We start from the raw sequence: 24,751 nt of genomic DNA on the forward strand, positions 1-24,751 counted from the left end.
CTGTTGAAAGCTGACTTCAGTCCGCCATCTTGTTTCTCCCCCCGAGTAATACTCAATAAAGTAACAAAATTGTGCTCTAGATAAAGCCAAACTATTCTGACTATTGATACAAAGAGTGGACTTCTTCATGTTCTTCTATCCACACACAATGTGTGAAACACAGCTAAGTCAGTACATGCTTATTGTATAATTTGTGAATTAGAACAACACATTTAGCCATAAACTCTTTTATCTTATATGATTTTTACATTTTCCAGTTTTTAACAATGTTCAACATGGGATAATTCTATCTTTCAAATAGGAACTAAATCTCTGGAAATTCTGACTTGACCAGGTAAGTAGGGAAAGACGTTTTGTCCCAGGAGGAGGAGCATCTCCATAATACCCCTCTTTCTGGCATACGCTGGGAGCCCGTCCACTCAGGATGCCAGCTTCAGTTCTGGGATCCAGCTACTCCTGCTTCCCCTTCTTCCTTGGGGTAGCAAACTTCCGGTAACAGAACAGACAGCACTTTGTGAGGAACAGCATCACAGCTGCCCCACAGGCCAGCAGAAAGCCAATCACATCCAGGGAGTGGTACTGGACCCACGTGAGGTCATAGACTGCAGCCCGCAGGTGCTTGGCTCCTCCGTGGCGCATGACAAACTCGATCCAGAAGACCGCTCGATCCAGAGGCTTCATTAGCTGGTCATGGTGAATTCTAGACAACCTCACAGCATTCTCTTTATATCTGGAGGAGAAACAAAAGATTCCATCATTGAGAGTAAGTTAATTGGCTAATGTTAGCAAATTCATGAAAAAGTTTATGCTTCATTTAGCTTCCAAAGAGAATAACCAAAGCAAACAGACAACCTTCAGAATGGAAAGAGATATTTTCATATGCTGAATTGGACAAAAGCTTGATAAGTAGGATCTACAGAGAACTCAATTTACTCAACAAAAAATGAGCCAACAATCCCTCATACCACTAGGCAAGAGGGATGAATAGAACCTTCACTAAAGGAAATAGACAAATGACCAACAAACTTATGAAAAAATGCTCATTGTCCAGAGGGGGTAGGGGAATGAAGGAGGGGAGAGGGCAAGAGAGAGGGGGATTGGGATCATGGTGTATGGCACATCTTTGGGGCAGGACACAATTGTAAGAGGGAATTTACCTGACAAATGCAATCAGTGCAATGTAATTCTTTGTACCCGCAATGAATCACAAACAACAATAATAAAAGGGAACAAATTCTGATACCCACAACAACATGGATGAAACTAAAAACAATTATGGTTAGTGGAAAAGCTATTTTTAATACACCATAAAGTGTATGATTCCTATATGTGATACTTATAGAAAATAATCTTTAGAGAAAATATAAATTAGCAATTCCTGGGATCAGGTGTTCATAAGAGGAGATTGCTATGCCTTACAAAATTTCCTTGGGGTGCTATAGATGTTTTAAAATGATAGTGCCACTTTCATAACTCCATAAACATATTAAATATATTGAAAATTTACATTTGAATACATCAACTGTACCCTATGTAAATTATATCTACTATCAAATCTATGAAAATCATAACAGCATAAAAATAACCTTTGGAATGAAAGAAAAGAAATAAATTAAGAAATTTTAGTAATTGAATGAAAATATTTTCATATATTTCCAAGTTCATTACTCCTTTTACTATGGATTCTATCTTAATTGTAAACATTCATCTTGTTTATACTTCTCTGTGTATCTGAAGTTATTTTTATATAGAAAATTTTTGTACTAGTTAGTTACCCATTAAGTTTATTGGGTTCAATGCAACTGTGAGCTAAGTACCTGGGGGAAATGAAAGCAAGTTGCTGATTAAATAATTTATTTTTTTTAATTTCCAAATAGTAGGGGGTTCATAGCATTTATATCTACTGAAATTTATAATTTTAAAATATAAAAATAATTTAAATTGTTTTCAAACCCAATCTACTTAAAATATACTAATGAATTAATCTCATTTACTTATGATAAGAGAACCTGTCTATAAATACCACCTAATAAAAAGTCACGCTACTCACGTGGGGTCATTAATGATAGTCTTCAGAGCGCTGAGAAAATCAGCACTGGACATTGTGGTGAAGTCCAAGGTGACAGCTGCTCCCTTGGCCCTCATGTGAGCCATGTTGTCAGGTTGATCCGCAAACAAAGGAATGCCCACCATGGGGACCCCATGGTAGATGGCCTCGTATATGCCATTGGCTCCACCATGAGTTACAAAAACCTTGGTTTGGGGGTGACCTACATTTGGGTGAATATCAGTGAAATTATTCATTAGTCTCAGGAATAAAAGGAGAAATTCATTAGTCTCAGGAATAAAATGAGAAAGGCATATTATAGGGCAGTGACAGGATAATGTTTTCTAGATAGCAGACTAGACTCCCAACAAACCTGGACTAGAACTGCTCTCAGATTCAGAGGCAGAAGGACCTACTTGTGCTAGAGAGAGAAGTGAAGTGTGTAGGGGGGAAATTCTGTCTGACTTGAAAACAGAAGACAGATACAAGATCACCAGGAGACAATGAAAAAGAACATTCTGGATCAAAGAAATGTACAAAGAAAAGAAAAGACAGGGTCAGACATGTAAGCACTTTTCTCCCAGGGAAATAGTGCAGTCACTGTATCTGATGTGCAAGGTGTCCAGGCAGCAGGGAGTGTGACAGGAGCAGGGCTGAGGTCACAGCAAGGACAGCCCACGCTTCTCAATGAAGGTGACGTCATTTTGTGATAGAGACTGGGGATTCCTTCTCACAGACAAGACAGAGTCGCTGGAAACAGAAGAGGAACTGTGATGCTCAGTGTCATGTGAAATGACTCTCAGTAGGGAGAAGGTCAAGGTAAAGTTGCTCCAATAGAAGTAGGAGACAGAGACACCCCTGGTAGCTGAAACAGACACTTTTATTTCTGGACATAAAGAATATGAGTGTGTGCAGCAAAATGCCAAGTGTTATAGGTTATTCTCCACCCCCACCCCCAGACTAGAATATGTGTATAAAGCAGCTGGCTTTTTTTGTTGAGTTTTCATAAATAAATACTTTTTATGTTAAGCTTTTGACCTACTATCACCTTAATTGGGTGTGACTCATGTATTCAGTATTTTTCCCCCAGAATCTTACCAAGAAGGTCATTCTGCGGCAGCCATTTGTACAGCAAAGTATTGGGTCCCAAGGTATCTGGTTTCTTGCCATCAAATCTCCACAGGACCTGTTCCAGTGGAGAAAATACCTCATTCCATGAGTACAAATCCAAAATTAAAGCAAGTTGGCTCTCTAAAGGGATTGTCAGTGTTCTTTCTAAACCCTTCATATAAACTATGGAGAAGGGAGCACAAGGCTGGTAAGTCACGAGGACAACCCAAACTCTAGGTAAACAGAATAACCAGGATTTATGGGTGACTGCCAAGATCAATGTGGCATCTAAGAAATTCTGAGTAACTTACACAAATGATTCCCACACTGGTAAATTCAGGCATTTTAGAAATTATTTGCCAAGCAATAAAATTCTAGCGTAAAAAACATACACTAAAGAGATAAATTTTCCTCTCAGGACTGTTTTTGCTGTTTATCTCTTTAGAAGCCTACATTCGAAAAGCAGAAAGAGAGCACATCAACAAACTCACAAGCCATTTGATGGAATTTGAAAAAGAAGAACGGTCTAAGCCTAAACACAGCAGAAGAAAAGAAATATCCAAAATTAAATCAGAGATTAAGGAAATTGAAAACAAAACAATCATTCAGAAAATTAATGAAACAAGGAGTTGGTTTTTTGAAAAAAAAAAAAAAAAGATAAAACTTTGGCAAGACTAACTAGAAGTAAAAAAGTAAAATCTTTAGTAACCCCGATCAGAAATGACTGATATAAGCTGGGGAAATAGGACTCCAGTCATCTCTGGTTGGTGGGATCTGCCTAGCATCACCCCTGTGAGGATACATTGAGTCAGCAAGAGACTTCTGGACCCCAAGAGGAGGACTAAAACAGTGAAAAACTGGCAAGTGGTTGGGTGTGTTCAATCGGTCTAAACCCACCAGCAACTTTAAGTTCAGTAACAGCGAGACTGCAAAATGGAAAGGCCTTACCTGTGAACTGTTTTGGTGTCATTGGAATTGGCACTCAGTTGAACTGCCTTGGGGAGAGCCTGAGCGGGAGTGCGGAGAACTTTGGCCATTGTCTAGGGCCCCAGTCTGAGCCACTGAGCCAGACGGAGCTAATAGTGTTTGGCTGTGGGCCACAGGGAGCCATTGTGAGTGATCTGCCCTGGCAAGCTCCGCCCTCAGGGTCGCAGAGCTAGAATCGGGTGGGAGCTAGTAACCTAGTGAGTGAGTAGCGTAAGGGTGGGGTCTGAGCCACCTTGCAGCCCTAACCCTCAGGGGCAGAGTGAGACCGGTTTTGGCATACTGGGTAAGTGGATAGCCACTTAGCAGTGATTCCAGCGACAAGCACTTTCCTGGGAAAGCTTCTGCTCAGCAAGTTTACAAGTTCAAAGTGCCTTTAAAGTGGGCTGAAGAGAGATGTAGGGTGTCTACCTGCTGGGGTTTGAGAAATCAGCAGCCTCCAGTCGTATCAGAACTGTGATTAACATCTCATAACCCAGAAGACCACGTGTTGCCCAGACAATATTCAACAACATATTCATACTGCTTTGTTTTGGGTTGTGTTTTTTGTTTTTTTTTTCTTGTTTGGTTTGTTTTTTTGTTTATTTTGATGTTGTTGATGTTGCTTTGTTTTTTAATTTTAACCTTTTCCATACAGATCTTTTTTCTTTCTCAATTTTTCTAGTTCAATTATAATTTCCCATTGCTGCCTTTTTCAATAACTAAAACTTCATTTTTGCTAGTGTTTCTACCACTATTATTTGTTTTTTCCAGCCAATTTTATCCCGTAAAGTTTTCTGTTTGCTTGTTTGGGTTTGATTTATAGCATTTTTGTCCTTACTCTCTACTTGGTGGAGGTGGGGTACTGTGTCTGATCAGGTTAGCAAAGAGCTGCTGACCTCAAGGGAACCACCCAACTGGGCACCACCAGAAGGTGGGTTTTTTTTAAGGTTGTGTCAAAGTACCCTACAGTACACCTATATTGCTCTGTGTCCATCTTTTTGTGCCTCTCTTCTTTTTGACAATATTCCTTTTACACACCCCTCCCCTTTCTCTATTTTTTTTTTTCTTTTCACTCGGTCCTCCTTTCTTTCATCCCTTTCTTGCTCTTCAACTTTCTCACACTTCTGGTCCTGCACCAAAAGGACTTATCGAACGCTTAGTCCACAGGCACAAGAACTTAAAGAGCAAGAGGAAGTGAAAGGAAAATTAGGGCAAGGAAACAGATAAAAGAAATCACTCATGAGGAAGAATCAGCAGAAAACTCCAGGCAACATGAAGAACCAGTCCGGAACAACCCCGCCAAGGGACCATGAGGTAGCTACTGCAGAGGATCCCACCTCTAAAGAAATGTTAGGAATGACAGAAAGGGAATTTAGAATACACATGATGAAAACAATGAAGGAAATGAGGAAACAATGAAGGAAACTGCTAATAAAGTGGAAAATAACCAAAAGGAAATCCAAAAACAGAATCAAATAAGAGATGAATGATATGAAGAATATAAAAAGAATATAGCAGAGCTGAAGGAAATGAAGCAGTCAATTAGGGAACTTAAAGATGCAATGGAAAGTATCAGCAACAGGTTAGACCATGCAGAAGAAAGAATTTCAGAGGTAGAAAACAGAGTTCTTTGGATAACTCAGATAGTAAAAGAGGCAGAAAAGAAGAGAGAGACAGCAGAACGTTCACTGTCAGAGTTATGGGACTTTATGAAGCCTTCCAACATATGAGTTATAGGAATCCCAGAAGTTGAAGAAGAATGCCCCAGAGGAATGGAAGCCATACTAGAGAATATTATAAAAGAAAATTTCCCAAATATCACCAAAGATTCTGACACACTGCTTTCATAGGGATATTCCCCCTGTTGCCCCAACTCTAACCAAGCTTCTCCAAGACACATTGTGATGAAACTGTCCAAAGTCCAGACAAAAGAAAAGATTCTGCAAGCTGCCAGGAGTAAGCACCAGTTGACCTACAGGGGCAAATCCATCAGAGTGACTGGAAGACAATGGTCATCTTCCTTTAATCTACTTAAACAGAACAATTTCCAGCCCAGAATTCAGTACCGTGCTAAGCTAAGCTTAAAAATTGACGGAGAAATCAAATCATTTAGGGATATACAAACATTGAGGAAATTCGCCACAACAAGACCAGCTCTACAGGAAATACTTCAACCTGTTCTGCACACTGACCACCACAATGGATCAGCAGCAAAGTAAGAACTCAGAAATTAAAGGACAGAACCTAACCTCCACACTGATGCAAAAGATAAAACTAAGCAATGGACTATCACAAAATAAGATGAATAGAATACTACCCCACTTATCAATTATCTCAATAAATGTTAATGGCTTGAATTCCCCACTGAAGAGACACAGATTGGCTGACTGGATTGAAAAACACAAGCCATCCATTTGCTGTCTGCAAGAAACACACCTGGTTTCAAAAGACAAATTAAAGCTCCAAGTCAAGGGTTGGAAGACAATTTTTCAGGCAAATGGAATTCAGAAGAAAAGAGGAGTTGCAATCTTATTTTCAGATACATGTGGATTGAAAGCAACTAAAGTCAAGAAAGACAAAGATGGTCTCTTTATATTGGTCAAGGGAAAAATATAACAAAAAGATGTTTCAACTCTAAGTATTTATGCACCCAATTTGAATGCTCCCAGATTCTTGAAACAGATTTTACTCAGTCTGAGCAATATGGTATCTGATAATACCATAATAACAGGGGACTTTAACATTCCTCTTACAGAGCTGGACAGATCCCCTAAACAGAAATTAAACAAAGATACAAGAGATTTAAATGAGACCCCAGAACAACTGTGCTTGATAGATGCATATAGAACACTCCACCCCAAAGATAAAGAATATACATTCTTCTCATCACCCCATGGAACATTCTCCAAAATTGATCATATCCTGAGACACAAAACAAATATCAACAGAATCAAAAGAATTGAAATTTTACCTTGTATCTTCTCAGACCATAGGGCAGTAAAGGTGGAACTTAACTCTAACAAAAACGCTCGACCCCACACAAAGGCATGGAAATTAAACAATCTTCTGAATAACAGATGGGTGCAGGAAGAAATAAAACAGGAAATCATTAACTTCCTTGAGCATAACAACAATGAAGACACAAGCTACCAAAACCTGTGGGATACTGCAAAAGCAGTTTTGAGAGGAAAATTCATCACTTTAGATGCCTACATTTGAAAAAAAGAAAGAGAGCGCATCAACAATCTCACAAGAGATCTTATGGAATTGGAAAAAGAAGAACAATCTAAGCCTAAATTCAGTAGAAGAAAAGAAATATCCAAAATCAAATCAGAGATCAATGAAATTGAAAACAAAAGAATCATTCAGAAAATTAATGAAACAAGGAGTTGGTTTTTTGAAAAAATAAATAAAATAGATAAACTATTGGCCAGACTAACGAGAAATAGAAAAGTATAATCTCTAGTATGTCAATCAGAAATGATAAAGGGGAAATAACAGCTGATCCCACAGAGATACAAGAGATCATCTCTGAATACTACCAGAAACTCTATGCGGAGAAATTTGACAATGTGAAGGAAATGGATCAATTTTTGGAATCACACCATTTCCCTAGATTTAGCCAGGAAGAAATAGAGCTCCTGAATAGACCAATTTCAAGCACTGAGATCAAAGAAACAAGAAAAAATCTTCCAACCAAAAAATGCCCTAGTCCAGATGGCTTCACACCAGAATTCTATAAAACCTTCAAGAAAGAACTTATTCCTGTACTACAGAAATTATTCTAAAAAATTGAGGAAGAAGGAATCTTCCTCAACACATTCTATGAATCAAACATCACTCTGATACCAAAGCAGGAAAAGACCCAAACAAAAAGGAGAATTTCAGACCAGTCTCACTCATGAATATAGATGCAAAATTTCTCAACAAAATCCTAGCCAATAGATTACAGCTTATCATCAAAAAAGATCATGATGATCAAGTAGGCTTCATCCTGGGAGGCAAGGCTGGTTTAACATATGCAGGTCCATAAACGTTATCCACCATATTAACAGAGGCAAAAATAAGAATCATATGATCCTCTCAATAGATGCAGAAAAGCATTTGATAAAATCCAGCATCCTTTTCTAATTAGAACACTGAAGAGTATAGGCATAGGTGGCACATTTCTAAAACCGATTGAAGCTATCTATGACAAACCCACAGCTAATATTTTACTGAATGGAGTAAAACTGAAAGCTTTTCCTCTTAGAACTGGAACCAGACAACGTTGTCCTCTGTCATCTTTACTATTCAACATAGTGCTGGAAGTTCTACCCAATACAATAAGCAAGACAAGGAAATAAAGGGAATCCAAATGGGAGCAGAGGAGGTCAAACTCTCCCTCTTTGCTGACGACATGATCTTATACTTAGAGAACCCCAAAGATTCAACCACAAGACTCCTAGAAGTCATCAAAAAATACAGTAATGTTTCAGGATATAAAATCAATGTCCACAAGTCAGTAGCCTTTGTATACACCAATAACAGTCAAGATGAGAAGCTAATTAAGGATACAACTCCCTTCACCATACTTTCAAAGAAAATGAAATACCTAGGAATATACCTAACGTAGGAGGTGAAGGACCTCTGTAAAGAAAACTATGAAATCCTCAGAAAGGAAATAGCAGAGGATATTAACAAATGGAAGAACATACCATGCTCATGGATGGGAAGAATCAACATTGTTAAAATGTCTATACTTCCCAAAGCAATCTACCTATTCAATGCCATTCCTATCAAAATACCAACATCATACTTTCAAGATTTGGAGAAAATGATTCTGCGTTTTGTACGGAACTGGAAAAAAACCCCGTATAGCTGGGCGGCGCCTGTGGCTCAGCGGGTGGGGCGCCGGTCCCATATGCCGGAGGTGGCGGGTTCAAACCCAGCCCCGGCCAAATTAAAAAAAAAAAAAAAAACCCCGTATAGCTAAGGCAGTTCTTAGTAATAAAAATAAAGCTGGGGGCATCAGCATACCAGATTTTAGTCTGTACTACAAAGCCATAGTGGTCAAGACAGCATGGTACTGGCACAAAAACAGAGACATAGACACTTGGAATCGAATTGAAAACCAAGAAATGAAACTGACATCTTACAACCACCTCATCTTCGATAAACCAAACAAGAACATACTTTGGGGGAAAGACTCCCTATTCAGTAAATGGTGTTGGGAGAACTGGATGTCTACATGTAAAAGACTGAAACTGGACCCACACCTTTCTCCACTCACAAAAATTGATTCAAGATGGATAAAGGACTTAAATTTAAGGCATGAAACAATAAAAATCCTCAAAGAAAGCATAGGAAAAACATTGGAAGATATTGGCCTGGGGAAAGACTTCATGAAGAAGACTGCCATGGCAATTGCAACAACAACAAAAATAAACAAATGGAACTTCATTAAACTGAAAAGCTTCTGTACAGCTAAGGAGACAATAACCAAAGCAAAGAGACAACCTACACAATGGGAAAGGATATTTGCATATTTTCAATCAGACAAAAGCTTGATAACTAGGATCTATAGAGAACTCAAAGTAATCCATATGAAAAAAGCCAACAATCCCATATATCAATGGGCAAGAGACATGAATAGAACCTTCTCTAAAGATGACAGACGAATGGCTAACAAACACATGAAAAACGTTCATCATCTCTATATATTAGAGAAATGCAAATGAAAACAACCCTGAGATATTATCTAACTCCAGTGAGAATAGCCCACATCACAAAATCTCAAAACTGCAGATGCTGGCGTGGATGTGGAGAGAAGGGAACACTTTTACACTGCTGGTGGGACTGCAAACTAGTACAACCTTTCTGGAAGGAAGTATGGAGAAACCTCAAAGCACTCAACCTAGACCTCCCATTTGATCCTGCAATCCCATTACTGGGCATCTACCCAGAAGGAAAAAAATCCTTTTATCATAAGGACACTTGTACTAGACTGTTTATTGCAGCTCAATTTACAATCGCCAAAATGTGGAAACAGCCTAAATGCCCACCAACCCAGCAATGGATTAACAAGCTGTGGTATATGTATACCATGGAATACTATTCAGCTATTAAAAAAAAATGGAGACTTTACATCCTTCGTATTAACCTGGATGGAAGTGGAAGACATTATTCTTAGTAAAGCATCACAAGAATGGAGAAGCATGAATCCTATGTACTCAATTTTGATATGAGGACAATTAATGTCAGCTAAGGTTATGGGGGGGAGAGGAAAAGCAGAAAGAGGGACGGAGGGAGGGGGGTGGGACCTTGGTGTGTGTCACACTTTATGGGGGCAAGACATGATTGCAAGAGGGACTTTACCTAACAATTGCAATCAGTGTAACCTGGCTTATTGTACCCCCAATGAATCCCCAACAATAAAAAAAAAGGAAAAAAAGAAATGACTGACATAAATTGGATTTAATTTTGACCAAAGTACATTATTTAAACATTAATTTTTAATTCAACTTGTTAATATGTTGTTTAGGATATTGCATCCTTATTTATAAGTGACATATGTTTGTAATTTCCCCTTTATAATAATATATTTTCTTCAATTTTAACATCAGGTATACCCAGATCAAGTAAATGATTTTGAAGTATTTCTTCTTTTTCTATTGTCTATAAGATATGGCATGATCTGTTTTTCAAAATGATCTGTTACTTTTATTTATAAACATTAGTTGTCTATTTTTTGAGACTTAAAAAGAATAATAATAAGTTAACTGATGACAACATACTGACCCTCAGAGTCAAAGTATTCCATAATAGACGTACTTTTATTTGACAAGGTGAATGTTACTTTCTTTGCATTATTAATATTATTATTGCTAATATTTCGATGTTGCAATTGTCTGATTCCTTTTCTGAATGTATTTATGTTCGTTCATTCTTTATGAGGTTTTTGTTTCTAGTCCTTAATTTAAACATTGTTATTGTTATTAAAATTTAAGCCTTTTTAATTTTGTGAAGGCAAAAAAAGGAAACCTAATAAACACATGTGTATGTAAAAATAAAAAAAATAAAACACAAAAAAGCATACAATAGTAATGATCGTTTTTCTGGAATGTCCATATGAGCTGTTGTCATATTACCTTTGATGTCCTAGATGTCATCCAATGTCTTCCCTTCAATGTTCCCTTTATCTTCCAGTAATGAAAAAAGTCACAGGGGCGAGATCAAGTGAGTAGGGAGGGTGGTCCAGTACAGTTACTTACTCACTGGCTAAAATCTCCCTCAGATGCAGGGACATGTCAGCTGTTGTTTTGTCACCATGCAAAGGCCATGATTTGTTGACTGTGATTTTCATTTATGATTTTCCAGACGTTTTTCCATCAATGTTTCCTTGGTCTGCTATGCATCTCCCAGTCAGCTAATGATTTGGTGCACAATTTGACAAATTTTTGTGATGTTTTCATCAGTTCTGGTCAGTACTGGCCATCTTGACCTCCCCTCATCAGTGATGCTCTCTCTTTCCCCTCAGAAACACTTGAATCCATTTGTAGACTGCCATTCTCTTCATGGCATTATTCCTACAAACTTGGATTAACATGTCCTTGATTTCATCTCTACTCTTGCCAAGTTTTACAAGAAATTTACAAATGCCTGTTTGTGATTTTGTGATGTAGGCTAGTCTCACTGAAGTTAGATGATATCTCAAAGTAGTTATGATTTGCATTTCTCTGATGATTAAAGATGATGAGCATTTTTCATATGTCTGAAGGCCATGCACCTGTCTTCTTCAGAGAAGTTTCTCTTCAAGTCCCTTGCCCAGCTTGCGATGGGATCCCTTGTTCTTTTCTTGCTAATGCGTTTGAGTTCTCTGTGGATTCTGGTTATTAAACCTTTGTCGGGGACATAACCTGCAAATATCTTTTCCCATTCTCAGGGCTGTTTGCTTGCTTCATTTACTGTGTCTTGGCTGTGCAGAAGCTTTCAGAGATGTTGGCGTGGATGTGGAGGAAAGGGAGCACTTTTGCACTGCTGGTGGGAATGCAAATAAATACATTCCTTTTGGAAAGAGATATGGAGAGCACTTAGAGATCTAAAAATAGATCTGCCATTCAATCCTGTAATCCCTCTACTGGGCATATACCCAGAAGACCAAAAATCACATCATAACAAAGATATTTGTATCAGAATATTTATTGCAGCCCTATTCATAATTGCTAAGTCATGGAAAAAGCCCAAGTGCCCATCAATCCATGAATGGATTAATAAATTTTGGTATATGTACACCATGGAATATTATGCAGCTTTAAAAAAAGATGGAGACTTTACCTCTTTCATGTTTACATGGATGGAGCTGGAACATAGTCTTCTTAGTAAAGTATCCCAAGAATGGAAGAAAAAATACCCAATGTACTCACCCTTATTATGAAACTAATGTAGGACTTTCACATGAAAGCTATAACCCAGTTACAACCTAAGAATAGGGAGAAGGGGTAAAGGGAGGGGAGGGAGGGGGGAGGTAGGTGGAGGGAGGGGGATTAATGGGATTACACCTGTGGTGCATCTTACAAGGGTATATGTGAATCCTAGTAAATATGGAATGTAAAGTTCTTAGGAAAATAACTAAGAAAATGCCATGAAAGCTATGTTAAGTAGTGTGATGAAAATGTGTCAAACGTTCTATGAACCACGTGTATGGTGCCCCATGATCATACTAATGTACACAGCTATGATTTAATAAAATAAAATTAAATTAAATTAAATTAAAACAAACAAAGAAAACAAATGCCTGTTTGTTGCTCTAATTCAACCTCCCAACCACTCACAAAAACAGGCAACAGGAATATTGAGCCCTGCTCACTAAGACACCGTCACACATTGTCACAAACACAATTGTGAGACTCTGCTGTCCCAGGTCAGGAAGCCTTACTGAGTTGTGTGTACAGTGCCTCCAATGTAAGTGGTCAGGGGCAGATTCGTGAACTTAATTTTCCGACCCCCCCCCTACCTCACCTGAAGCATTTGGGTGAAATAAGTAGTAGTTTGTTGATATCTGCCTGTTACAAAAGTAACTTCATTAGAGTTTGCCATTTACTGTTTTACAAAATATACACATCCATAAAACGGTGCTTGTGAGAAAGATGTCAACACTGCATTGGAGTTCTCATCACACTGTTAGACGCATGTCACTAAACATTTCTCCCATGTAAGAGTCGAAGTGGCAACATTTGGCCGGGATTCAGAGGGTTATCACCAATGTCAGTTATGGAAATTATTTTATTGTAGAAAAATAGAGCCAGTGGGCAGTTTATAATAACAAGACACCTGTTCAAAAAGTCTAAAATTGTATTTGCTATACTTTGCTTGACTGACTGTTACCAATTAGCCAACAGACTGCCAGCAGTGATTAATACTGTGTCCTATAACAGCCATGTCCATGCCAAGTACCAAAATAAGGCTATTGTAGGATTCTTAGGTAATCCTTATGGAATTGAGGAAAATTTAACTTATACTTGGTATTTGGGTGTTAATGTCTACTTTTTACCATAAAATTAACAGAAATCATTAGAAATCTTTGTCAGACAGAAAACTAAGAAAATAATTTACAAGCACACATAGACCACAAGTGTATTCTGTATATTAGAAATTAAGTTCCTACTACATTCTATGGGGCATCTGAACCCCCTCCCATTCCTGGCTCCTTCTGATCAGCTCCCTCCTTTATTTCCTTTTCCTCCCTCAGTCAGGAGAGGTGTCAGCCTAAAGGTGACATTAGATGCCCAGGTCCTGCCTCAGGGTAGGACACCATCTTCACGATTTTCATTACATGTGGCTAGGAAGGCAGGCAAGTTTTTGTCTTTCTCCAAGTCTCCCTGGCGAGGTGGGTACCAGGAGGGTGACTGGTCAGCTAGGCCATCTTTCTCTGAGCAGCTCCCTGACCAGCACACCAAATAGGCCTGTTCCACATGTGTAGGAGGCACAAAAGTTCAATCACATGAGAGCCTAGACTACAACGCACCTCAGACTTCTCTCGAGGGATGCTTTCCGCCACTGTACTAGCACAGATATGCTCTAAATTTCCCTCCTTCTGATAAGATCTCAGGGTGCACAGTGCCCTCAGGAGGGCTGTTAGCTATCAGGCAGTTAGCCTTTCAGACAGACTCATTCAGACTCAACTGTTCCACAGTTGTCATTTTATCTTACCTTTTGCGGGAGCTGGGCGAGGGCTGCAGCAATTGCATTGGCCCTTTCTTCCGTCATGTTGCTGACCATTGACCCCAGAGAAAACACAACAATGCCATTTTCTCCAGAGCTCTGGACGAAGTCTTCCATCTCCTGCAAAGAAAGAATGTGTCCATCACAAAATGTATGTGTATCAGCACAAGGAACATGGTTGGAAGGATGGTTACAAACATCTAGAAGAAAGGTGTCAATGCTGCGTTGGGGTATGAAGAGAAAAGCACGTGCTATCAGGAAATATCAGAGTAAGGGCTGATGTTTAACTGACTGAATCACAAAGGTTTTTGGAAAGTCAAGTGTTACATGATTGGCAGTTTTGATGCAGATGTTTGTGCAAATGTGTGTTATGTGTGTGCATGTGTCGGAGGAGGAAATAAAGTGGAGCTACTGCCATGTAGTCGGGAGAGGCAGCAGTAGAAAGTATCATGCCCAGACTCTTCACATAGATGAATATGAACTTTTCAAAATAACCTGTGATTTACTGACACAGGTTATTGAAGGTGGCTTCCCTTGGCTTCAATCCTATAAAATTGTGGTTCTATTAAGTCTCTTTTGTTCATTTCAGGCATTCTTTGTTGAAGATTCATTGAGGGTACAAAGAACCAGGTTACCTTGATCGCATTTGTTAGGTAAATTCCCTCTTATAATTGTCCGACCCCCCAAAGTGCCACACACCATAACCCCCAACCCCTCCCTCTTTCCCTCTCTCTGCTCTCCCGTACTCCACCTCCCACCATGTACTAGTTCATTAATTGTCCTCATATCTAAATTGAGTACATAGGATTCATGGTTCTCCATTCTTCTGATGCTTTACTAAGAATAATGTGTTTCACTTCCATCCGGGTTAACACAAAGGATGTAAAGTCTCCACATTTTTAATGGCTGAATAGTATTCCATGGTGTATATGTACCATAGCTTCTTAATCCATTCCTGGGTTGGTGGGCATTTAGGCTGTTTCCACATTTTGGTGATTGTAAATTGAGCTGCAATAAATAGTCTAGTGTGCCCTTAAAAGGATTTTTTTCCTTCTGTGTATTTATTTGGAGCCATTCCCAATGAGCCATGAGGATATCTGCCTGAGGGTTGGGATGATGTTATATCTATGGTTCTTCAGTTCCATAAACTTTTACATGTCACTTAAAATTTGTCAGAGTTTCCCATACTTTGCCCCTAAAGACACACACACACAGACACAGAGACAGACACACACTCGCTTAAAATCAGAACATTAAGACACACTGATATCCGGGATGATGATATTGTGGTTTGGAGCTTTAGTGCAATAGCCCAGGTCTCCCACTTGTAAAAAAGAATCATGTGGCGTATATTAACAGAGTGGAATGATCGTATTTCTTAGGAAATTGTTTGGGTATGAGACATTCATATCATGATGCTACACTGTTAAACTGATGTGCTACTTACAGCTGGACAGGATGGACTGTTGTCACTCCTCACCATGTCCTACGCAGAACACTTGTCCTCTGCAGACAGCCAGGTCTTCCTGTCATGGCCCCATCTCTGTCCTGAGCTGTTCATGCCACTGTTTGGACATCCTGGTGCACATGTGCTTAGAGTTGATCGAGAATTATATGACTTTTGTTTGACAGTGTGAGCCAGTTGTTTAAATACATTTGGTATAGGAATGATTCCAAATTGCTCAGTGGCTTCTCAGCACAGAAAAACAACAGCAACCACAAACCACGCCAATAAGCAAAGAAGACAAAAAAAGAAAAAAATCCCCAAAGAAATGCAGACCCAAGTATTTCCTGGATATTATGTCAAAATCATTTACTCGTATTGATGTTGTTGTTTCTTTCATATTAAATTCATATAATGGTTTTTCTTCCTTGTGAAGTAATGATCAATTCTTGCAGCATAACAAATGAACTTTTATATATAAACCCTTGGTGTAAATCTTCTTGATAAAACTATTGTTTCCTCCACATATTCCTAATTTTCAAACCATATTTTAAACCAAGTCTTAGTAGGAGGGTGCTGTGTTACTATTCCACAGAACACATGGCACACTCAGGTGTCTGTGCAAACCAGGTACCTGAAGCCATGTTCCATATAACCTGAGTTCAATGTTTTGTCTCACTGGCTCCCTACTCCCCAAACCTTCTCCATCCTTTGAGTAGAGAAGAAATGCAACCTGTCTTTACAGATTCATTACTGATCTCATTCTGTAATATATTTATGAAAATAACACAAGATGAATGTCAGAAATTTTGTAACAGTATGAAAATGTAAAAAAAAAAAGGTAGTTTCACCCACACTCTCTGTCAGAGACGTTCCCAATTTAAAGTTTGTGGGCCTTCATTATGCTTTGAGTTCTCTGTTCATGTAAGGCACTTATGTGACAAATACAGCAGAACCCCTGTAAGTGACCACCCAAGGGACAGATAGAAACTGTCAGTATATGGACATGGTCACCATAAGGAGTGAGGTCTACAGTGCTGACATGAATATGTGGTGCATGTCCAGTCTATGAAAATAAGGTCAATTTAAGGAGGTGGTCAGTGCAGGGTGGTGGTCAGCTAGGGAGGTTCTTCTGTTTAGAAAATTTTTCTTATTGAATGTACCTTTTTGTCCTGCAAAAAAACTGTGATCCTGTTCTCTTTATAATTTTGCCCCTGAGTTTCCAACTAAACTTGCATTAGGGCTATTTATCTACTTTTATTTATTTATTTTAAGTTTTGGCCTTGAATCTGAAAAAGCGTTGATTAAAAGTATACAACAGAGAGGGGGTGAAAGTGGCTGGGGCCATGGAGCCGCCAGTAAAACAGAATGTCCTTAAAGAAAGTGTTCACAGACGAAAACGCAGAACCTCTAGCCCTTCCCCAGACACAGCAAAGCACAGGCGCAGAGCCTGGATGGGCCCAGGGAGCAGGGAGGAGGTTGTCAGGAGTGCAGAGGCTCCTGGCTGCTGTGTGGAGGGGGAGTCCTCTTTGGAATGGGCTGAATAAAGCCCCCCAGCTCCCCCTGAGCACCTCACACCCACTGCAAAAGAAAAAGGAGAAAGATGAAACTCAGGGTCAGGTCCGGAGGGCTGAGAGCAGCCTAGTGGGCAGGGTCTGGATCACTTACCTCCTGTCCCACCCGCCCTTCCTCCTGTGGCTGTTCCATTCTCTCCAGCCCCCAGGGGAGAGAGGTCCTCTGCTTTCCACTTGCCACTCTCTGGCCCGAGCTCTGGTGTGATCCCGGCCTTGAAGCAAATGATGAGGCAGCTCACGTTGTCACACCCTGGCCATTGCCAGGGGGGTCTGGTGCAGGGCACTGATCCAGCAGCTCTTCCCAAGGGTGACAGTAACAGAGGCTCCCTATTTTCAACACGCTGGATGACATTGATTGAATGAAGTCCTCAGCTTCCTGGCTGCTCTCACATCCCAGACGTCTTCACAAGCAAGGAGCATGAATTCCCGGTGATCAGTGAGGGGCGGCACTGATGTCAGGAAGGGCTAAACCATCTGTTCCCCGGTGGCAGGTTCCCGTTTCTCTAACGGAAGTGTCTCCAGCGGCTCTGGAGAGGTGAGGCCCCCACTGACTTGCCCATCCATGGGGACCTGGCCCGGGCCTTCTGGATTCGTGCCAGCTGCACTCCATCCTCTGGCTGTGGTCACAGGACGTGTCTAAAGCTTTGTCAGCCTCAGTACCACACACAGAGTCTCCTGTGTCGGCTACAGCAGCAGCTTCCTCTCTTCAGAGCCGGCCCTGCAGTTGCACCAGTGTGGAGCCAGGCTCCTCTCTGCCTTCCACCCCAGGCTCCACCATTTCTCCCTCTTCATCCTCCTCTGCAGCGCTTCTGCGTCATCCTCACCTTCCTCATTCTCCGCCTCCTGGGCTGTAGCCTCCTCTTCACCGCCTTCCTCACCATCCTCCTCCTGCTCTCCCGTCCTACTCACCCTCACTGTCCCCAGCCTGGCAGTGGAGTGAGCGGCTCCCGGACTCGGCCTGCGGGGTCCCAGCTGCCCAGTGGGAGGGAAGGCCTGCGTGGGCCACTTTCCCATGAAGGAGTCTCCTTAGATGGGTCCCCAGGTCCCGCCCCCCCATGAGGCCCTGGGACCCCTGATCCTCGTCTGTCCCAGCTGCAGTTTTGCTGGGGTTGGGCCCTGGTGACAGTTCTGTTGGCGGCCAGTGGTCTGCTCTTCCTCAGTCACCGTAGGCTCCTCGCGCAGCCTCCTCCGTGTCCGCATCACCTTCATAGGCTGCTTTTACTTTTTCATCTTCATCCCTGGGGGAGTGGGGGTTGCCTGCAATCTGTGTCCGCTCTGCTTTGCTTCCTCGGTGGTCCGCTTGGCGTCCATTCTGGGAAGGAATCTTTTGAAGCCGTGGGCAGCTCACCTTCCGCTACCCTCTGATCTCTGATGATATCAGGAAGGTATTTGGCACAACACAGGGCCACTTCCTCCCCTCCCTGTCCATCATAGACAGTAAACATGGCTGCCTCACTGCCCAGCTCAGGAATGCGGGTGTGAGCTTCGTCCATGCACACTCGCCAGCCTCCTGTGCGGAGAATCCCAGGACAGCGGCAGGTGCGGGGCTCCGACCAGTCCTGAGCATTGACCGTGTTGGGCGGGGAGATGTTGGTACCACGGTGGTGGCTGCTGGAGGCCTCCAGGGTAGCACAGCGAGGTGCCACCCCAGCTGGCGCTGGAGCCCCAAAGGCGCAAGGCTGAAGGGGCTGTGGGATTATGTCAGGTGCAGGTGGAAGGCGGGAGGTGGGACAGAAGCCGGGGAACAGAGGGGAGCAGAGAGGAGAGGACATGGAGCCTCTCCAGACCCAGCCCAGTCAAATCTGCCCTGGAGTATTATTTTTGGGTAAAATTATTAGAGTGCTATAATATGTACTTAATATAAGGTTCTAATTATATTTAAAAATGTAACTATAGAGAATCCTCAAAGAACCCAAATTAGTCCTCCCATTTGATCCTGCAATCCCATTACTGGGCATCTACCCAGAAGAAAAATGTCCTTTTATCATAAGGACATTTGCAATAGACTGTTTATCTCAGCTGAATTCACAATGGCCAAAATGTGGAAACCTAAATGCCCACCAGCCCAGGAACGGATTAGTAAACTGTGGCATACTGTGGTAAGCTGTGGTATTCCAGTTATACCATGGAATACTATTCAGCCACTAAAAAAGATGGATACTTTACCTCTGCCCTATTAACCTGAATTGCAATGGAACACATTCTTCTTAGCAAAGCATCACAAGGAAGGAAGAATCTAGAGAGCTCAATTCTAATATGAAGGGTGTAGCTGAGCTAATACAGGGTGGAGGGTACGGGAATGAGGGACAGGAATGGAGCCGGGTGTAGGGGTATAGGGAGGAGGTGGGAGGTCATGGTGTGTGTCACACTTCTTGGGGACAGGACACAATTATAAGAGGGACTTCATCTAACAAATGCAATCAGTGTAACCAAATTCTTTGTACCCTCAGTGAATGCCGAACAATAAAAAAAGTAATTGTATATTACTTCCACTGTTTATTTTAGGCATATTTGCATAAGTATTGAATCTGCCCATCTTGGTTAATTTTTTCTCAGTGTACTTTTATGTAAGTATATTGTGAAACCATCAGGTATATGCATTTTTAAAACACTTGGCATATTTTGCCAAATGTTTTACTATTGAAAAATACACAGGCATTATCTGAGAATCTACTACTTAGTGGAAAAGCAAACAATCTGAGGTAGCAATTACTTTATATATTACAGAACAGATGTGACAACTATTGACTTCAATGAGAATCATGATGCAAGTTAAATCATGATGCAGGGGCTGGAATTACTGGTGGTGACTGTTGCACTGTCACCATCCTGGCTCTCCTCCTGCCAACTTCCCTCTCCTTGGGCCACTATCATCTTCCCTTAGGTTGAACAGGTCCTTTATTGAGAACAGGGTTAGAGTGCATAGAGTTTCCATTAATCCTTCCTCTCCTTGTGTTCCTTGTGAAAGTTACCATACGCAATTTGCACTCAACACAGATGTTGGTTTTTAATCTATGAGTACGATTTCAGTTGTATGGTGGTGCTAATGAGAAGGGATACAAAACAGAGCTTGTAAGAGTTCACCTAATAGTGTAACAAAAAGCTTGTTTTCTCTCTTCATCTTAAAAATTGATACTAAAATAAATATATTGGTTTCTTAGGCTCCTTCATAGGGGATATTATTTTACATGCTGGAAGAATTCTTTCGTGGATAAAATTTAAGGTCTCTTTTCTGATACAAGTAACAAGATTCACTTTGCCTTTATTACATATGCCCTTTACATTTTCTCTGTGCTTCTGCTAGACAATTATGGGGTTGACACAAATGTTTCCCAAGGGAGCTTTATTGAGGGATCCTCTAGAGCAGGCATAAGGCAGAGAACACCTGCTCTGATGTGGCCAACTGTCCATTTGATGTTGTCAGAGGTAAAACTCGGGAATCTCAGTGAGGAATGGTTTAAATGCTAGAATGAAAGTAAACATTATTTTGGCCATCACTGTTTTGGGGACACATTTATCTTGATAAGAAATTGTGTTCCCTTTAAAGTAGGATAATGGTAAAGAGCCTCCATAGTTACAATAAAGAAAACAAAGGAAATAGTAATATGTTCACCTTAGGCAGGGGTTTGGCAGGTTTGCAGTGGAGGCCTCCAACAAACTCAAAGTTGGGTAAGAGCGGGCGAGGAAATTCAAAGTCCCAGTAGGTTCGAATGAGCCACATCTCAGCTTTTCCCATCATCTCATATACAGTAGTGCGTCTTCCTGAAAGGGATAAAAGAAACCAAATATAGATGATGCAAGAGGGTTGTTGTGAGATTATAAAAGAAATTTCCTGAAAGAAGTTGGAATAATGTAGTCAACTATATATGCCGCACCCCCGGCATCAAGCCGTGGCGGGATGGCTCTGTCCGCGTTGTAAAAACTGTGGTAAGGCGGTGGGTGCTCCTCGGAGCGTTGCCCCCAGTCCCCCTGGCTTGCGACAGCAGCGCATAAGTTGCCTAGCATGCCTTTTAGTGAACGTAGGAAGTCATGAGGTGCGGCATAAAAGCCTAAGAAACTTTTACCCTGAAACCTGTCTGTTCAGTTGAATGACTGATTATTGCCTGATTGTTTTGAGAAACTGAGAATAAACACAGTGACTTACTGATCCACAATTAAACACAGCAAGTATGGCTGTGCCGGACTCAGTGGCTCCAAGAGAGCCTGTACAACAGCACGTCCCCACCATAAATGTCAGTGAATTGAAATAGTACATCGAGAGAATGCAGGCACGGCAAACAGGATGTTCCAACATGACACCTCCTGCAGTAAAACTTTACTTAGAAAAACATCTGACTTCACTAATTAGTAAAACTTTACTTAGAAAAATGTCTTACTTCACTAATTTTCACATGTAACACAAATCAATAGAGTAGTTTAATGTTTAATAAACAATTAACTATGAATCAAAATATAGTTACTAATTAGAGTAAAAATATATAGTAGTAGTCAAGTATTATACATAAAAGAATATGTTCAGCTGTTTTTAAAAGAGATCATAAGAAACTGAGAACAATTAAAGAACTAAGAGAAGTTACAAGCCTTGACATTCCTAGATAAGGAGAAGCAACCAGGTGTTACTAATGAAACCACTTCTTTAGAACAAAAACTTTAAAAATATACAGTACATCAAAAGAATGTAAATACCACAAACAAAATGTTTCCAACCTGATATCCACCCATCTTTTCCCCCTATCTCTAACCTTGTCTTTCCTAACCTCACTTTCAATATGGTTTAGTTTTCATACAATATCCTTTTATTTCTCATGTTTCCTTCACACTCTAATCACTTATATGATTCATAATACACCTCTAATCATAACAACTATATATAATCATGAAACTAAAACTATGAAAGAAAGTAGTGTTGTATGTTAAAAAACACATTCAACTTTAGATAAAAGAAGTTGCTTATCAGCTACCTCACAGCTGCCATTTGTTCCCCCTTGCAGGCAAAACACTGTGTAAGATAGATGGTTGAATGCCTACATTTGTAAGACAAGATAAGAACTTGTGACCACCTGCAAGTCATAAAAATGTCTTTTGTGATTTGTAATGCTTTGTCAAAAATGTATAAAAGACACTCTTAAAATTCAGTAAAGTTGCAGCTACTTTCCTCATCACTCGTGGTGTGTAGTAGTCTGTCAAATCACCCTGCGTCGACCTTCCAATCCACCTGTAACGTTCACCCTGAAAGCCCTCGGACTGAGACTCATACGACTGGCGGACCGCGACATATATATATAGTGTTTGGGTTAAACAAAAATATACACATATTGATATATAGGTGTAATTTAATTTCTCTGTGCTCTATAAGTTGCTCATACACGTGTAAGAAAAACAAAGTATTAAGAGAATGTTTTTAAAAGGCTGTGTCTGTAATGTGACATCAGTATATTCACAATTATCAATAATTATTAAAATGAGCCACTATGGAATTACCCTTGCATTTATTTGTTTTCTAAAAGTGCAAAAGGAACAAATATAAACAAAACAATTCTTTGAGATCTACTATCAATGAATCCTACCCAAATCATAAAAACTTCTTTCTAATAAGTGCTCAATTTAGTTTCTATCATTTATGAGGCCACTTTCATGATCATTGGTTCTCCACGTATATCTAGAGTTTTTTGAATATATGGTTGAAATCCTTGGACCTACTCCTTGTTCTGGTTTAGGTGATGGTCTTAAATGATAATTAGTATTCCAAATATAAATACATTTACAAATAGCAGGAAATTTTCAAAAATTATAGAAATGGCTAATTTTTGCTACACCTCATTTGGCTCACATTGATCTTAAAGTAGATATATAGTTTAATAAAATATAGATGAAAGCTTGGATGTTCACATGTCAGTAGGATTTTAAGCCTAAAACAGATAATCTCTAGCCTTGAGTAAAAGAAGTAGACACATTGGAAACTTAATTTTAGATGTCTGTTTCTGAGATACAGCCACCTCTAAAGGTGAAGGGATCTTTCTGGTTATATGGAAAACTACTGTAATTTCTAAGAAAACTGAGTTACACAAGGAGAAACGACTTCCTTAATACTTCAGAGATACTTGAACTAAAATAATGTGTAACCTCACTACACATGTCTGCTTTCATCAAGATGTTTCTTCATGTGTCTCAACTTTTATTTGAGACAAAAAGAATGAATAGTAAAGCAGGCACAGGATTGTGAAAAGAAACTCTAAATGCTTTAATTTGCACATTTATGTGTATAGGAAGTGTCTATAAAAGTGATTGGCCACAAAATTCTGATTCTATATTATTCCCATATTTCCATAATATTTGTGAGATTGGTATTTCATCTTACGTTTTCATTTCTTCCTTTCATTTACAAAATACACACTTGTCTGACTCCATATTCATACAAGCTTACCTTCCAAGGCACCAAGAAAGGTGGGAATTAACATCCACCAGTAAAAACATTACTTACCGAGAACCTCACTGTAAAACCGATCCCACTTCTTCACATTAAATGTTCGGAACCAAAAGTCGAAATAAAGCATATATATCATATTTTTCACCCTCTCCATGAATGTCATGCGATCACTTAATTCTGACAATATAACAGGAACATAGGAAGGAGGGAAGGGAAGTCGTCCACCGTTCTTCTCTAATTCGTATCCAACAGAGAAGCGCAGACTGAACACCAGGGGGGTTTTAAGTATTTCGGCCAGCAGCTCCCCACAAGGACTAATGGCATCTGCAAGAACAACATCAAATTTTGCATTCTGTAGCTTCTTCATGAGTTTCTTGTTGAAAACTACATCTTCACAGAGCTTTTGCACATAGTCATAATATTTCCATGTGAGTTTTTCTACTTGTGAAAAATGTGACCAAAAGGAATCCTTTGGCACATCATATATCCATTCATTGATCATTTTGACAAAAAACTCCTTAAAGTCATCTTCAGTTACAGATGTAGAATAAACTTCAAATTTAATAGCAGATGTTTTGCCAGGATTAATGAGAATGGAAGCTGAAGATGCCAGCACAGTCACCTCATGGCCTCTCTGGACAAGTTCGTCCAGGATGGTCTTTATGTTGATCCAGTGGCTGTATTCTGTGGGCCACACCAACACCTTTCCACACGTCCCGGAGCTGAAGCAACAGCTCAGCTGTAGGAGCAGAAGAGCTGAATTCCATTTCATAGCCATCCCGGTCAGTGCAATGCTTCTTTTTTGATTGCTGTTTCTTTCTGACATTTTTTATCCTTATACCCAGGTAAGCCAATCAAGTTAAAATTTAACTCGTACACTTAAAAGTGAGTACATCATCTGAACAGTGGTTGGCAGGTGGACAAACCAAAGTTAGATCACCTCATACTTGCTCAAGTGTGTTTAATGTCCCTTTATGTTT

General features: G+C 40.1%; 1 protein-coding gene across 1 annotated transcript; it reads right to left on the minus strand.

The window, feature by feature from the left end:
* Positions 1-3: 3 nt before the first annotated feature.
* LOC128590242 (UDP-glucuronosyltransferase 2B17-like) lies at positions 4-24,601 on the minus strand. The gene is made up of 6 exons (XM_053597816.1): positions 23,826-24,601; positions 20,958-21,106; positions 14,315-14,446; positions 3,146-3,233; positions 2,051-2,270; positions 4-730 (listed from the first exon to the last, which is right to left on the minus strand). Exons 1-6 carry the CDS (start codon positions 24,595-24,597, stop codon positions 451-453), a joined length of 1,641 nt encoding a protein of 546 aa, XP_053453791.1. The 5' UTR covers positions 24,598-24,601; the 3' UTR covers positions 4-450.
* Between the last annotated feature and the right edge of the window lie 150 nt (positions 24,602-24,751).

Source organism: Nycticebus coucang, chromosome 1 (genome assembly GCF_027406575.1).
Source record: "Nycticebus coucang isolate mNycCou1 chromosome 1, mNycCou1.pri, whole genome shotgun sequence".
Classification (NCBI taxonomy): Eukaryota; Metazoa; Chordata; class Mammalia; order Primates; family Lorisidae; genus Nycticebus; species Nycticebus coucang.